Source organism: Prionailurus viverrinus, chromosome B1, assembly GCF_022837055.1.
Source record: "Prionailurus viverrinus isolate Anna chromosome B1, UM_Priviv_1.0, whole genome shotgun sequence".
In the NCBI taxonomy this organism is placed as follows: domain Eukaryota; kingdom Metazoa; phylum Chordata; class Mammalia; order Carnivora; family Felidae; genus Prionailurus; species Prionailurus viverrinus.
In genome coordinates, this window is record NC_062564.1 from 172722404 (window position 1) to 172739757 (window position 17354).

General features: G+C 34.5%; 1 protein-coding gene across 10 annotated transcripts in view; it reads right to left on the bottom strand.

The window, feature by feature from the left end:
* Positions 1–939: 939 nt before the first annotated feature.
* Positions 940–17354, bottom strand: part of N4BP2 (NEDD4 binding protein 2) — an 82596-nt gene continuing 66181 nt past the window's right edge. For 4 of the 10 annotated variants that reach the window (XM_047855315.1, XM_047855314.1, XM_047855307.1 and 1 more), the window contains 3 exons: positions 17177–17345; positions 9461–9584; positions 940–8218 (listed from right to left, as the gene is read on the bottom strand). In XM_047855315.1, the coding sequence (XP_047711271.1) occupies positions 8173–8218; positions 9461–9584; positions 17177–17345 (339 nt within the window). In that variant the 3' untranslated portion in view covers positions 940–8172. The remainder of the gene's footprint in view (positions 8219–9460; positions 9585–17176; positions 17346–17354) is intronic. The other 6 variants (XM_047855313.1, XM_047855311.1, XM_047855309.1 and 3 more) reach the window with 6 other exon arrangements.

Genomic DNA, 17354 nt, shown 5'->3' on the forward strand with positions numbered 1-17354 from the left:
CCTGAAACCCTTTTAATAATTTAAGTGATAAAAACACTAGGAGCATCTCTTGTTCTAATACTTGTCTCTGACTCCATTCCTGACATAGGGCTCCTAAAACCCCTATTTCTGAGTGATAAGAGCACTAGGAACATTTATTCTACTGAGGTGACTCTGGGGTAGGATCCTGGATGGGGGTCGGTCACCAGAAAGACCAAACCATGATCAGAAGTTTGGAATTTTCAGTCCCAGCCCTCATCCTTACAGACAGGAGAGGGGGTGGAAATGGGAGTTAATAACTGATCATGCTTACATGAGAAAGTCTCCACAAAATTCCAATATTGGAGAGCTTTCAGGTAGATGAATACATTCAAACAAGGAGGGTGATGCACCCCAACTCCATGGGGACAGAAGCTCCTACACTCAGGACCCTTCCAGAACTCGCCTTATGTATCTCTTCATCTGGCTGTTCATCTGTCTCCTTTATCATATCTTTTAATAAACTAGTAAACATAAGGAACTGTTACCCTGAATTCTGTAAGCCACTTTAGCAAATTTATAAAACTGTGAGGAGGTTATGGGGACCCAAGTCGGACAGAAGTTGGACAGAAGTTGAGGGTAACCTAGGGACCTACTACCTGTGACTAGCACCTGAAGTGGGGGAGACAGTCTTGTGGGACTGAACCCTTAATCTGTAGAATCTGATGTTATCTCTGGGTAGATAGTGTAAGAATTAATTGAACTGTAGACACCCAACTTGTGTCACAGAGAATTGCTTGGTATGGGGAAAAAACTCCAATGTTTGGTGACCAGAAAGGTGTTTTGTGTGAATTATGAAGAGACACGGAAAAGAAACACACAGGAGGAAGCATTGGGTTTTTCTCTATACAAGAGAGAAAAAGGTAGGAGGGGGAGAAACTGGGTTTTCCTAATATGACCACAATATCATCATCCAATAAATAAGTAAATAAATAAATCTTTTAATATAATTAAGTGTCCAGTGTTCACATTGCCGATCATCGTGTTACTGTCATAAAAAAAAACTTAGTTTTTGGCTGAACAAATAAAGTCCACAAATTGGTTGATATGCCTCTTCCGTCTTAATAGTATAGGTTCCCTTTCCATCTGTGTTTTTGTTTTCCTTGGCAATTTACTTGAAGAAACTGTGTTGTAAGAGCATCCCACAGTCTGTATTTGGTGGTTACATCCCATGGTGTTGGCATATTCCTCTGTTCTCTGTAATTCATATAAGTTGGTTGTTAGGTCTACAGGCTTGATCAGATGTAGGTTCAACTGGTTTTGATTCCACTGATTTTTGAGTACCCAATTCTATATACTAGATCCTTTTCTGGGATATAGAAGCTACCAAAAAAAAAACCCAAAGCATTATATTGTGCATTCAGGCAGATAGACAACTACAAGGCATACCTCATTTCATTGCATTTTGTTTTATTGCACTTCACAGATTGTATTTTTTACAAAATGAAGGTTTGTGCCAACTCTGCATCAGGCAAGTCTATTGGTGCCATTTTTCCAACAGCATTTGTTCATTTTGTATCTGTCGCATTTTGGCAATTCTTCTAATATTTCAAGTTTTTGCATTATTATTATTATTATTATTATTATTATTATATTTGTTATGGTGGTCTGTGATCAGTGATCTTTGATGTTACTATTGTAATTGTTTGGTTGGGGGGGGGCACAGACTGTGCTTGGTAAATGTTATATGTGTTCTGACTGTCCCCACTGGCTGCTCCCCTCTCTCTTTCCCTCTCCTTGGGCCTCTCTATTCTGAGACATAATAATATCAAAATTAGGCCAATTAATAACCCTACAATGGCCTCTAAGTGTTTAAGTGAAAGAAAGAGTCACATATGTCACCTTAAATCAAAAACTAAAAATGATTAGATTTAGTGAGGAAGACCTGTCAAAAGCCAAGAAAGGCCGAAAGCTAGACCTCTTGTGACAGCCACATTGTGAATGCACAGGAAAAGTTGTTGAAGGAAATTAAAAGTGCTACTTCAGTGAACATATGAATAAGATAGTGAAACAGCCTTATTGCTGACACAGAGAAAGTTTCAGTGGTCCAGATAGATCAAACCAACCACATAATTCCCTTAAGCCAAAGCCCAATCCAGAACAAGATCCCAAATCTCTTCACCACTGTTAAAGCTGAGAGAGGTGAGGAAGCTGCAGAATAAAAGTATGGAGGTGGCAGAGACTGGTTCGTGAGGTTTAGGGAAAGAAGCCACAACCGTAACATCAAAGTGCAAGGTGAAGCAGCATGGGCTGATGTTGGAGAAGTTGTAGCAAATTATCCAGAAGATCCAGTTGAGATCAATAACAAAGGTGGCTACACTAAACAGATTTTTGATATAGATGAAACAGCCTTCTAACTGCTAATGTAGCTGGTGTCTTTAAGAGGAGGCTCATTTACCATTCCAAAAACCCTAGAGCCCTTAACAATTATGCTAAATCTATTCTCCCTATGCTCTATACAAGGAACAAAGCCAGAATGACAGCACAGCTCTTATAACATGGTCTACTGACCTGCTCCGAAAATAAAAGATTCCTTTCAAAATATGACTACTCATCAACAATACCTTGCCACCCAAGAGTTCTGATGGAGATATACAAGATTATTGTTGTTTTCATGTCTGCTCACACAACATCCATTCTGCAACCCATGGATCAAGGAGTCATTTTGACTTTCAAGTCTTATTATTTAAAAAATGTATTTCATAAGGCTATAGCTGCCATAGATAGTAATTGCTCTGACGGATATGAAAGCCTTCTGGAAAGGAGTCACCATTCTCAATGCCATTAAGAACATTCCTGATTCATGAGCAGAGGTCAAAATATCAATGTTAACAGGAGTTGGGAGGTAATTCCAACCCTCACGGATGATGTGGAGGAACTCAAGACTTCAGTGGAAGAAGTAACCGCAGATATGGATGAAATACAAGAAAACTAGAATTAGAAGTGGAACCTGAAGATGTGACTGAATTGCTGCAATCTCACAAAACTTCCACAGATGAGAAATTGCTTCTTACAGACAAGCACAGAAAGTGGTTTCTTTAGATGGAAACTACTCCTGGTGAAGAAGCTGTGAAGACTGTTGAAATGACAACAAACGATTTACACTATCAAAAAAAAAAAAAAATTCATTGATAAAGCAGTGGCAGAGTTTGAGAGGATGGACTCCAATTCTGAAAAATCAGCTGTGGGTAAAATGCTATCCAACAGGATCACATGCTACAAAGAAATCATCACAAAATAAGAGTCAATCGATGTAGCAAACTTTGTTTTTGTCTCATTTTAAATTTTGCTACAACCACCCCAACCTTCAGCAACCACCACCTTGATCAGCCATGTTGGTTAGTGGTATCATTTGAATACTTAAGTTAAAATGCATACAACTGTGATTTCCTTTTTATTATTCCTAGCACAGAGTAATCATCAACAAAGATATGTTGACAGAATGCATCAAGAACTAATTTTCACATTATTTACATTCAGTGATGAAAAATGTGGCAGAAACTGCTATTAATTCCCCTAATATCCATGCTCTTTCCTCCAAGAGAATGTCCATGTTGTAGTTGAACATATAGTACACACTGAAATAAAGATAATTTTCCAGCATCTCTTGCAGCTAGATGTGACCACATGACTAAGTTCCAGCCAATAAGATATAAGTGGAAGTGTTGAATGGCAACTTCCAAATATCTATTATAAAAAAAAAAAAAATTGCTGGCACTTGCCCATTGCTCCTTTCTTCTTTGTCCTGCCTCCCAACAGAATGCAGGTTTGATTATTAGAGCTCTAGCTACCCACCCTGGTTTAGGAAATGAAGGCCACAGCTTGGGTATGATAAGGGTGGTAAGCTAAAAATTAAAGGATCCTAGATCTCCAAAAAATTCATGGAAATGAGCACACCCATCAGACCTTGAGTCTGTATTACATTAAGAGAGAAATAAACTTTTATTTTTGTCACTGGAAAACCCATGATACCAGCTTCCTTTAGATATAGGAGGAAGGCAGATTTGTAAGTGGCAGTTTTTCATAGACTTATACAGTAGAGCCACATATCTCTCTCTTACTTGGCGGTAATGGAATATTATTTTTAAGTAATAATTCTTACTTGTATGAAAAAAGTAGTTGTTCTATAGTAGGAGTTAGAGAACCTAGGTTGCAGTCTTACCTCTGCCACTAACTAGCAAATGAGTTGGCTTCTCTAAGCCTCTGTAAGACAACTATGTAGTAAGATTCTCTTGAGTCTTAAAATATAACATACATGGAAGTGCTTCATAGCATAAATAACTATGCACAGAGAGTTGATGAGAATTATAAGACACCTGTAGAGAGAAGCTCTGTCTCAGATTGTATCCCCAGTGACAAGTGCTTAACTAATATTTGTTAAATAAAAAATTTTAAGTCGATGCTAACTGAGTGAATTATTCTGCTGTGGGCTGAATAAAGTTCAAAGGTCTTTAATACTAATTAAAGTATTACTTGAGTTCTTTAGAGCCACTATTCTTAATTTTACCATCAAAAAGATAATTTACCTGGTTCAAAAGTGGACCCCTATTTGCTATAGCAAAGAATAAAAGCTGTGGTACAGAAATAAAAATTTTATGACCCTTTTCTTTCCCTTGAAATTACAAAGTTACACATAAAGATATATTTTAATATTTAAACCACTAACCCTACCACATCAAATGAAGGATTTCCTCACAGTGGACTGTGGCTAAAGTATTTTATTAAATTAAGTATGTAATCTGCAAATGGTTTCATAAGAAATTTTAAAAGCAAAGTTATAAAACATTTTCAATAAAAAAGTACAGAGTTAACAGCAAAATTACATTTTCTTTATAGTACAAATAAAAACATCTCATTTCTGATATACTGTCTGAAAATTTTATAATATATTCTCCAACTGATAGCTGCAATATTATATTTTAATGAGAAGTTTCATGGTTAAATCAATCATTTGTTAATAACAGGTTCACCATTTGGACCATAAAAATCAACTGCTCAACTTTAAGGAAAATAATAAAATTTGTCATTCTATAATGTTAAGTTATAAAAGGCTCTTCAGGATGTACATGTCTTCCAGCCTTGTTTCTCTACTAAATTCTATAAAGAGGCTTTAATAATACTGTAAACTTGAATTACATTTTAAAAATAAGCACCATTAACATACATTCTACATAAATTCACTTAACCTTTTAAATGACACTTCTTTTTGGCCACACAAACATTTAAATTTGTTTTCTTTACCATGTAAATAAAAATAAGCAATATTTAACCACTACACAGAAAATTATCAAACTTCACCTCATTGCACAATGGGAAAGCACTTAGGAAAGCACTTGGAAAAAACAGCACACATTATTTTTGTGTCTTTTTTATACATTTTGTCATTTTCTTAAATTGAGAGCAGTTAAAACATTGTCAGAGCAATTTCCTGAGTCTCAAAGTTTCCGATTTCCAGCTCAGAAATAACCAATCTCGCTATTACATATGTCCGCTTTCTAAGCACACAAAACACTTGAATTTAAAAAGAAAAAGACTGAAATAAGGACTGGAAACAACCCAACAGAATTATTTAACCTTTCTTCTCAAAATGTATTGAATAAACAAAACACTTTAAAGTATAAGTCAGAATTTCTACTACATAATATGCCGCATAAAGGCCATAGAATTGCAAATAGTATGGAAACACTAATAAATTGAAAAAAACCTCAACTTGAAAATAATATGAGTTATATGAACAGCCAATAAACCTAAGACAACATGCTTCCATAACTCATGTTGAAGTAAGGAAGTGGATGAATTGAAAATACTGTTGAAGAGTTTCCTAAGTCTAACCCCTCGTTCCCTGTAGTTTCCACATTAGTTCTCTTTTTTCTCCTGGTAGACACAGATGAGAGACTAGTGAAAAGACAGAACAGTTACTAAAACCTTCCAAACTACAGAAGTGTTGTACTTTTAAAATATTAATACATTTGCAAAGAGCCATTCTAATTAGACCTGTATTAGCACTAATATACCAATACCTGAAGATGTTGATAATCCACACACTCTTCCTTACTTTTGACACACAGGGCTTGGAAAAGAGCAAGAGAAAAATTTGATAATCCCCAAACTATGTTTACCTTTGGCATATAGGATTTAGAAATGGGCAAAACAAGAAAGGAGAAACTATAAAATTTTTCTTTCATAATTATGTGTTGTTTAAACTATGCTAGACAGTGAGGTGGGAGGCAGTTTAGGATTAAAACAACTTCATAAAAGCACATATGCTCAAAATTTGCCTATATACTTATGAATGATATGACGAAGAAAAAATACCTTAGATTTACCAAAATAAAGCCTAACATTAAGGTTGATACAGCAGAAAACATAGCTTCTTTCATTTGGTTTCTGCCCACAAAACACTTCATCCCTTGTTCTTTTTGACTGCTCCCACACTAATCATAATTACAATAATACTGAAATAAATCTAGCCGAAGTGCTCAAAAGTAATGCTTTTTTAAACTGGGTGAGGAAATATAAAATCATGGAAAATGAGTATGCAGCTGCACACCCTCAAGTAACCCCAGGTTTTAGTACTATTATTCACATTTCTTAAATCATATTAATTTATACATAAAAACATTTTACTTCATTAACAGTTGTAGTTTTATAGTAAGTTCTTGAAACGAATTGCTTTATTTTTAATGTATACAACTCCTCTAGACATTACAAAAAACATATGCTAAACTGGTGGCATTTTTTCTTTTTTAAACAAATTATTACAACCATGAGAAAACATTTCAATACCACTCACTAATCATTTCTAAATAATAAACATTTTATTTTCGTGGAAATAAATGTAATGATACAGGTCTTCTTTTAAAAGCATGCTTTCATGATATGCAAAAATGTGTTTTTGAGTTTTATTTTCATTAAAATGTCTGTTCTTTTGAGAAACCATTCTGTAGTTCAGGATTCTTTCAGTAATAGCTCAACCCTATAATTCCTGATCCAAATGATGTTTAAGCTTATCAAAATCCAACACAACTGTTTGTTAAATTACATATGTTGGAAATATTCTCCATATCCAAAGACAAATTTATTTAAGCCATTGTTTTATACTGAAAAACTACACTTTACCACATTAAACGTGTATAAATGAAATTTACATTTTATAGTTGACATACTAACAGGACTTTTTAGCTCACACAAAACAAAGTCAATGAAAGTTTCCTTTCAGAAAGTTGACTCTTTTTTAAAAAACAAAGGTAAAAAACTTTTAAATTGTAAGGATTCCTTTAAAGATTATATCAAAAATGTCTTCTACATTTAAGTTAATAGGCTCTTGACCCACTACTGTTTAGAAATTATATGACTCAAATATAAAATATAGCTCTTTAGTACTGTCTTAAATACCACTTACACAGACAGCTCTAGAAGCAGTTCTATTAAGACACTGATACTTGTAGATATCTAACCATTTCATCTTCTCTAAAAACTTTACTGCCTACAGAAGGTATAAAACTGCAATATAATCTCAGGCTCCAACTTTCCTCCTAGAAAATGCACACATACAGAACAAACGAACAAAAGGTAAGAGATCAAGATCATATACAAAACAGAAGAAAGTACAAACAGCATGTCTTTCTTCCTGCAGGATATGGCAAAATGAAATGATTTTTTGTATTTAGCTTTGATATCAAAAAGCATTCAAGTGCTTTTGTTACATTTCCTTTCTTTCATTACTACTACCACTACTTCTCCTTCTTTTAATACAAGCCTTTGATGGGCATGTACCAGGTCTCAAAGCACTTTAAATGCCTCTCAAAGATGCCTTTTGGATTTTACTAAATGTTAACAACAATTAACACAAAGGTAACATTTTCTCTCTGAAAAAGAATCAGAGCACTTCAAACTTTAAAACCACAGCTGATAATTTTCTTGGACACTTTATAATCAATAAAAATTCTCTTCAGTATTTTTAACAGACAACGTATTTGGCATTTGATTCCGTAAAAAATTAAACTTCTCTTGAATTCTGAAAAACATCATTATAATGTTTTTGTTATAATTGGACATTTCTAATAAAATACATGTGTACAGTAAAATTGACTAAATTACTGTAAATAAAACTAACCTACAAACCTTCACACTTCTAAGTCAAGGACGTTTATTTTACTTTAGCATGACTTTCAAGCACCCTGGTTTAATTTCAGAGAACCTATAGAAATGAGAAAACAGTTATTTTAGGTAAAAATTTCAAACTGGTTAAGGAATATATCATGTAATCAATTCCAAATATCTACGCTAAATGAAATAGTTACTATCAAAGTACTCTCCTTTATTATTAAGTCAGTATCCAGGAGTGATATCTATGCTTATGTACTTTTAATCCATTGTAAAAATAAACAATCCTAAAGCTAGAGGGATAACTCCTAACTTAGTAGTTATTTAAGATTTTTCAAAAATCTCAAGCCTGAACTCAACTTTCATGAAGAACAGCATGGTATGTGAAGGATAAGATGATGTCTGTGTTACATTATTTCTATGCATTAAGTCAGTACTAAAAAGAAATCTCTAACATAAGTCTGATTCATCAGGCCATGAAATGCTTCCAAGTCCCTCAGTGTGAAATTTAAAAAACACTAGTCTCTACAATAGATCATTAATCCCAACATGATAATGCTCCAGTCCAACTACTCCTTTTGTAACAGTAACTCTAAAACGTCGTCTGTTTTTGTGATCAGAATTAATGCTACTATTTTCTATAATGTAGCCAAACAACATTTTATTACATGGCATAAACAAAATATGCCACACTAACTAAAACTAGAACTAGGGGGAGGTAGGTACCTAATGGTATACATCCTCAGTGAATCTATCCATCAACAGATCTTTCTTCTTAGACTTCTCTTGTCATTTTCTGTTACTGAATAATAATCACTTAATAAAAAGTTCATTTCACGTTTGTCACAGCTAAGATTATTAATGGCATTTAATTTATGAAGATGTATAAATTCATACTGACTGGAGTATTTCTGCTAAAGTTTAAACAAATCCATTATAATCACATTTCAGCAGAAATTCCTTCCAAAATCCACAAATATGTATATCCTTTCAAATAAATAATTAGCAACCTTAGACGATGATACACATAATCTAATTATCTTGAATAATACATTATCAAAGAAACACAATCATATTACTTTCTGTTAGATTTTAAATCTATGAAACAGTTTTGTCAGATGATTACTTCAAAAACAAAATGTATTTTTCCTTCATTTCTGGTTTTCTGAATATCATTAAGACCAGCAGGAAAAGTTATAATTTAAGCATGAATTTGTGGCTAATATCAGATGTTTAAATTTAGTTAACTACTCTAATAACTCATTTGAGCATACTATTAGTGTTTATTATCTGTATATGGACATTGCCATTATCAATAACAGAAATCTCTACTCACCTGAAGCTATGGCTTGTGAGGTATTTAATGACGGCTGGTTTGATGCGAGCAACTCCTCCTTGGCTGTGGTTTCCTCTCCCCGTAATCACAGAGAGATAGGACTTACCACCATTCTGCTTAAATTCTGTTACAACAGGAATTGGACCAGTTAAAATTCATTTGTCTTACATTCTCAATAGAAAACAAGCTTTAACTACTCAAATACATATAAAATTACTTTCATGGGGATTTACAGATTTATAACTTCAAAAAGCACCAAAATTGATGTTTTTAAATGGATATTTCATCTACATTGTTTAAGTATGGAAGTCTCAAAGCAATTCAAGTGCCTAAACATAAGTGAAATTTCTTCTCCAGTGGGGAGGGAGATTTCTATGTGCTACCAGAATTTCTCTCTAAAATAATGATAATGACAATAGTAATATTAATGACATCTAACAATTATTACATAGTTGGAGTCAGGAATTGCTTTAAGCTACTTATATTTATTAACTAAGAATCTTCACAATGACCCTTTTAATTAAATACTCTGAAGCCAGCCAGCCAGCTTTGGTCTGATTAGGAGCTCTGCCACCAAATGACTGGGCAGTATGACAATGGACAAGTTACTTGCCTATCTGTGTCTGTTTCCTTATCAGTAAAATGGGATCTAAAGCAACTACTTTATAGGATATCACCCTTCAGGAATCGCTATTAGCAAATCCACTAATTACAGCATGGACTATCTTATTGTTAAAGATAGACAATTGTTAAGAAACTCTTCCAAAGGCACCTGCCTGGCTCAGTCGGAAGAGCATGCAACTCTCAATCTCAGGGTCATGAGTTTGAGCCCCACATTGGGTGTAGAGATTACTAAAAAATAAATAAATAAAACTTTAAAAAAAAAAAAAGAAGAAGAAGAAAAGAAGAAACTCTTCCAAAGAGATGATTTTTAAATATCAAATGAATCTAGGCCTCTTACAAGAATGTAGCTCTTGCTTTGGATATGATCTTGTGAAAATTAAGTACAGAAACCCTGAAAGTCAATAACTGCTGCAATAAAGTAACAAAAACTCTGTTAATAATAAGAGTTGATTTAATGAACTAAATATCTTCTTCCTTTGTGATAAATAGCACAAGTTTTGATCATTAGCATAAAATAGATACATATATATACAATATAAATATTCTATATTCTGCTCACTAAGTTGCCCTAAGACTCCAGCAGATCCACAAACAGTTTTTCAAGTCTCACATCTCCAAGGCAATATTTAGCCTGGAATTTTAAGAGGGTATGTTGCTTATATTTCTAATTCCTTCTTTGCTTAAGATCTCCATTTCTACACTAGTCCATTACCCATTATTTCAAGCAATATTTTGTTCAAAATTCAACTCTTCCTGGGTGCTGGCTACACAGGGTAGTCACTTTGTAAAAAAGTTTTTATGCTATATAATTATTACCTGTACATTGTTCTTTATAGATGTGACATTACAAAGTTTACTTAAAAGAAACCTTAGATATCTTAACTATCCATAAGTCACTCTCATCATTCCTTCACCGCTGCTCCCCTTATCAGGGCAGTCATGTATAACACCTCATTTTTATTTATGTATTTTTAATGTTTATTTATTTTGAGAGTAAGTGTGAGTGAGAGAGGGGCAGAGAGACAGGGAGAGAGAGAATCCCAAGCAGGCCCATACAGTCAACACAGAGCCAGATGCAGGGCTCACTCCCTTGAACCATGAGATCATTTACCTGAGCCAAAATCAAGAGTCAGACGCTCAACCAACTGAGCCACCCAAGCACCCCATAACACTTCATTTTTAAATTCTCTGCTCTGAAAATGTTCAACAGTTGAATCACATGCTTCAAATAAAGTAGGTGTTCAAAGGATGTTTGTTGCATGAATTCAGGTATATGTTTAGGTCCCCAAATTTCAGGCTATTCCTGTCACTTATCACCTTTAAAAAAAACTACTTAACTCATTTTTAAGCCTATCTCAAATTTCTTACCATTTCTACTGTAAATATTTCATTATATATTTCAAAAAGGACTCTTACAAAATAAAAAGAACCACGATACTACCATCACATCTTAAAAACAGTTCCTTAATATCATGTTTCTAAAAATGGCTGAAAGTCTCCCTCAAAAAAATGGTTTTACAGTGACTTACTTAAATCAGGGTTGAAACAAGACCACACATTGCATTTGGTTGATATATCTCTGAAGTAACTTTTAATCTAAATGTTCCCCCTCCCCCTGGGCTTTTCTCTACAACTGGTTGAAAAACTTGGATCATTTATCCTAGATTTTTACAGTCTAAATATTGTTGATTGTATCCCCATGGTGCCATTTAACCTGTTCCTCTGTTCCCTGTAAATCCCTATAAAGTAGTAAAAACATCATTGGTGGTAGTGATGTATATTCTAATCAGAAGGCACTTAAGGGTCAGATATCTTTTTTGTTGTTGTTCATCCCCAAGTTTGACAATCATCTTTTATAACTAAAAGCAGTGGAGGGCAGAATCACAGATTTTCCCCTGGATACATTTCTGTTCAACAATACTACCATCTAGTGGTGACTAACAGTACCTACAGACTACCACAGGTGTCAACATGCACAACAGTGGGCCTGGCTTCAGAAAGGATTTGTATATTGGGTCTGACCAAGCATCACCTTATACAAGTTATTTAGCTCTTTTTTTTCTTGTAATTTTTTTAATTGAGATATAATTCATAAAACATAAAATTCATGATTTTAAAATGTATAATTCAGTGGATTTTAGTATATCAAAACACTGTTCAACTATCAATACTAATTCCAGAACACTCCATTGTCTCAGAAAGAAATTCTGTACTTGTTAGCAGTTACTCCCCAGTCCCTACTTTCTAGCCACAGTAACCACTAATATACTTTGTCTCTATTGGTTTGTCTATTGTGAACATTTCATATAAATGGGAACCATATAATAAAGTGGCCCTTTTGTACCTGGCTTCTTTCACAAAGCATGTTTACAAGGTTCATCCATGTTGTAGCATGTATCACTACCTGACTCCTTTTTGTGGCTGAATAATATTCCATTGTATGGATATACCAAATTTTGTTTGTCCTTTCATCAGTTGATGGACATCTGGTTGTTTCCATTTTTCGGCTATTATGAACATTCATGTACAAGTCTGTGTGTGGATGAATTGTGTTTTCAATTTTCTTGTATACATAACTAGAACTGCTAGGTCATATGGTAACTCTGTGTTTAATCTTTTGAGGAATGCCAACCTTTTCCACTGTGGCTGTACCATTTAATACTCCCACTAGCAATATAAAGGGTTCCAATTCTCCACATCCTTACCAACACTTATTATTTTCCATTTTACTAAACTTTTCAAATTATTAATTTCCTCATATATGAAATGAAAGGAATGCTTACCCTTTATTCAATCATTTATTTAAAAGTTGCTGTTGGGTGTTGAATGAAAGGTTCTATAAACAATGATGATTCAATAATCATTGCTGACTCAATTCCTGGCCATAAAGACAGATTTTAATATTCAACTATGTAATAAGCTTTTTATAAATACTGTGATACACAGGAGTACTGCAAGAGGCTATTAGTGGGAAGCCTAGATGGCAAGAAATGACAGTGTAGATAAAACAGAAAGAGGAGCAAAACATAAGATGAGAATAGGGAGGCAGGCAAGGAACAGATTACATAGGGATTTAGGAGTTTATGCTAAATGAAACATGACAACCTATACTCTCTTATCACGGTGCTTATTATTATGTAACTATTTGCTCACTGTCATCTACCCTACTAGACACCAAACCCCATAAAAATAGGGACTGTGTATCTTTTTCACTGCTTTATTCTTGATGCCTAGAATATACAATAATCGAATTTTTATTGAGTAAATGATGTATTCACCCTCTATAGACAGAATATTCTCTTATAATACTTCTATGTAAGTTTTTCCCTCCAGACTAAATAATATATTTAAAATGCTCTTAAATTTTCTCTTTTCAAATCTTTATTATTGTTTTCTAGATTTTCTCAAAGATTTCCAAAATTCTATTTAAAAAACAACTAGAGGAGGAGAATTCTTTACTTTACCAAAGAATGTCTAATAGACATAGTACAAACACAAATTCTAAAACACCATTATCCAACCACCAATATAATAATTGATTCAGTCAAGCATCATCAATGGAGGCTAAAATTACTAGGTGAAATATTGCAAGAGAATAGTTATTCACATAGTTGCAAAGTATCAATTGCCAAAAAATTACTAGTTAATTATAAAGAAAGAAAAGATACATTTACATAGGGAAACCTAACAGAGTCCCACCTCAGCTAAGAAATCAAACTTAACATCATCAATAATGGGGCAATCTGACCATATTATGTCTCCTGATATGTTCACCAAGGATGACCTAACATCACCTATGCAGCATTTTTTACCAAAAAAAAAATCTTTAACTAAATCTAATCACGAGGAAACAATCAGAGAAATTAAAATTGTAGGTCAATCTACCAAAGGCTTGGAGTCTTCAAAAATGTCAATAACACAGAAGAAAAAAATAGGCTGAGGAACTATTTTTATATATATATATTAAGTAATCTCTACATCCAATGTGGGGCTCGAATTCACAACCCTGAGATCAAGGGTCACACTCTACAACTGAGCCAGCCAGGCATCCCGGAACTATTTCTACATTCTGAAGGCTACAGCCATGGGACTGTCAACTGGAGAATGTGATGTCTGACTGGATCCTGAGTTGAGAGGGAAAAAATGGCACAGCTAAACAAGACATTTCCATACACTGGAGAAGTGTGAATGTGGCCTGTATACCAGACAATATTATAACAATGTTAAATATCTTAAAAGTGACAATGGTACTGCAATTATGTAGAATGGATTTGTTTCTGAGAGATAAACATGCTGAGGTATATAGAGGTAAGGTACCACAATGTTTAACATTTTATTTCCAAATGGTTCAGCAAGGGGCTCCTGGGTGGCTCAGTTGGTTAAGCATCCGACTTCAGCTCAGGTCATGATCTCACAGTCCGTGAGTTCGAGCCCCGCGTCGGGCTCTGTGCTGACAGCTCAGAGCCTGGAGCCTGCTTCAGATTCTGTGTCTCCCTCTCTCTCTGTCCCTCCCCTGTTCATGCTCTGTCTCTCTCTGTCTCAAAAATAAATAAAAACATTAAAAAATTTTTTTTCAAATGGTTCAGCAAAAAGCAATTTTAAAGACATTAGGCAATATGGCCAAATGTTAACAACTGATCAATCTAGGTAAAAGATATATGAATTTTTATTATACAATTACTTCAACTCCTCTATGGGTTCTTAATTTTTCAGTATAAAAAGCCAGGAAAGAAGATAGCAGTGAGAGTACACATGTTGATATGTTGATATTGTGACATTATAACTACATGCCTGTGAGTAGAGAAATGGATACATTATGACATGACACTTGAATACTGTACAACAGTTACAAGAAAAAAAATCAGACCATCAACATAAGTGTATCTTGAAAACTGTACTGGGTGAAAACAAATGGCTTGGTTGAAAAGTATAGTGTGAAATCATGTACATTCATTTTTTTAAATGCACAAAAGAAATACTACAGACTGATTATTGATGAAAATACATATAGTAAAGTACTTATTTTTAAAAACTAGTTAGGAACCAACCTGAAAGATGTTGATTTCCACTAGAAAGAGAAGGAAGAAAGAGAAAACGATTGGGAAGAATAGGGGTGCCTGGCTGACTCAGTCGGTAGAGCATTCAACTCTTGATCTCAGGGTTGTGGGTCCAAACCCCACGTTGGGTATACAGATTACTTAAAAAAATAAAATCTTAAAAAAAAAGTCTGGGAAGAATACAAAGGGGAGAATAAAAATAAAATATGAAGTATATATGGTAAAATATCATCACTCAGATTTATGGGCACGCAAGTGTTTTATTACATTACTGCAAGTATTTCAACAGGGTGTTCATGGTAAACAGATCAGTTTTCAACCTCTGCATCAGTCATATTTAATCAAGTATTTAATTAATTATAAATAATACATGTTGAATTGATAAACCTATATAAAGTATAGTTTAAAGCCTTCATATATATATTAACCAGAATAATACAACTATTAATTAACAGGCAGGATTATGGAGCTACAGGGTCACAGCTGAAGCATGGGACTCCATGTCTCCACAATAAAAAGGTAAGTTGAGAATTCAAAACTACTCTAGTAGTGGTAAAGGAGATGACTTCTAGTATTAGAGCATGGGGGAACTAAAACAGACTGAACTTAGTTCTAAGTGCTACCATCTGATAATGAAAAAGAAACAAGATACGTTAATGTATATGAAGTACATGATACTGGATGGAAAAAGATCCTTATCCAAAGCCCTGGGAAGAGGTAGAATTTAGAGAAGAAGCAGGTAGTGTCCTTTCCATGACCTGCAAAGACATATACAAGCAGAAAGGGAGAGAGAGGGAGCACTTCCGTAATGCAAACACTCAGAAAGTCTGCCTTTTGTGATAATTCTGTAAAAATCTTCAGACCTTATTTATTTCTGCATTTTATTAAATATCTACTGAACAAGTTACATCTAATCTATAAGCTTTAATAGCTTTAATATTAGCTTTAATAAATGTCTACTGGGGCGCCTGGGTGGCGCAGTCGGTTAAGCGTCCGACTTCAGCCAGGTCACGAACTCGCGGTCCGTTAGTTCGAGCCCCGCGTCAGGCTCTGGGCTGATGGCTCAGAGCCTGGAGCCTGTTTCCGATTCTGTGTCTCCCTCTCTCTCTGCCCCTCCCCCGTTCATGCTCTGTCTCTCTCTGTCCCAAAAATAAATAAACGTTGAAAAAAAAAAATTTTTTAAAAAAAAAATAAATGTCTACTGAATCTATTAGCTTTAATAAATCTATTAGCTTTAATAAATGTCTACTGAATAAAGATGTATGATATTCCTGAAAAGTCTCATTTATAAGTCACAGAAGATTCCCAGATTATACCATGCTCTCCCTTTATTTTTTTTTCAAATTTTTATTTAAATTCTAGTTAGTAAACATATCGTGTAATATTGGTTTCAGGAGTAGAATTCAGTGATTCATCACTTACATATAACCCCCAGTGCTCATCACAAGTACCCTCCTTAATGCCCATCACCCATTTAGCCCATCCTCTGCCCACCTTCCCTCCATCAACCCTTGGTTTGTTCTCTACACCATGCCCTCTCTTTAATAAATACAACAAGAGAATACCAATATAACTAAAATAGGAAAATAAAGGGGCACCTGGGTGGCTCAGTCGGTTAAGCGTCCGACTTTGGCTCAGGTCATGATCTCACGGTCTGTGAGTTCGAGCCCCGTGTCGGGCTCTGTGCTGACCGCTCAGAGCCTGGAGCCTATTTCAAATTCTGTGTCTCCCTCTCTCTCTGACCCTCCCCCGTTCATGCTCTCTCTCTCTCTGTCTCAAAAATAAATAAACGTTAAAAAAAATTTTTTTTTTTTAAATAAATAAAATAGGAAAATATAAACAAAATGTTAATGACCAGGCTAATGAGGATTCTTTTCCAAGAACGTCCCTGTGAAGAATGAACCTAATACAAACATCTATAAATGTGACACAGATATCCTGAGCCTGAAAATTCAGATTCTCCTGAATTGGTAAATTTACCAATATAAGCAAAAACATATTTTCTACTGATAATTTGTCATTACCACAGTCCTACCTTCAGTTTTCTGCTGTAAAACTGTCATCAAATGTTCTATAGCTTCATCCACATGCAGCCCGTGGAGGTCTAAAACGTTCTGTGGCAGCAAGGAGGCATTGACTTTCTCAAAGATCTCCACGGCAGCAAGGTGATTGGCTTCTTTCATCTTCTGCTCATGGAGACTACCCTTTAATTA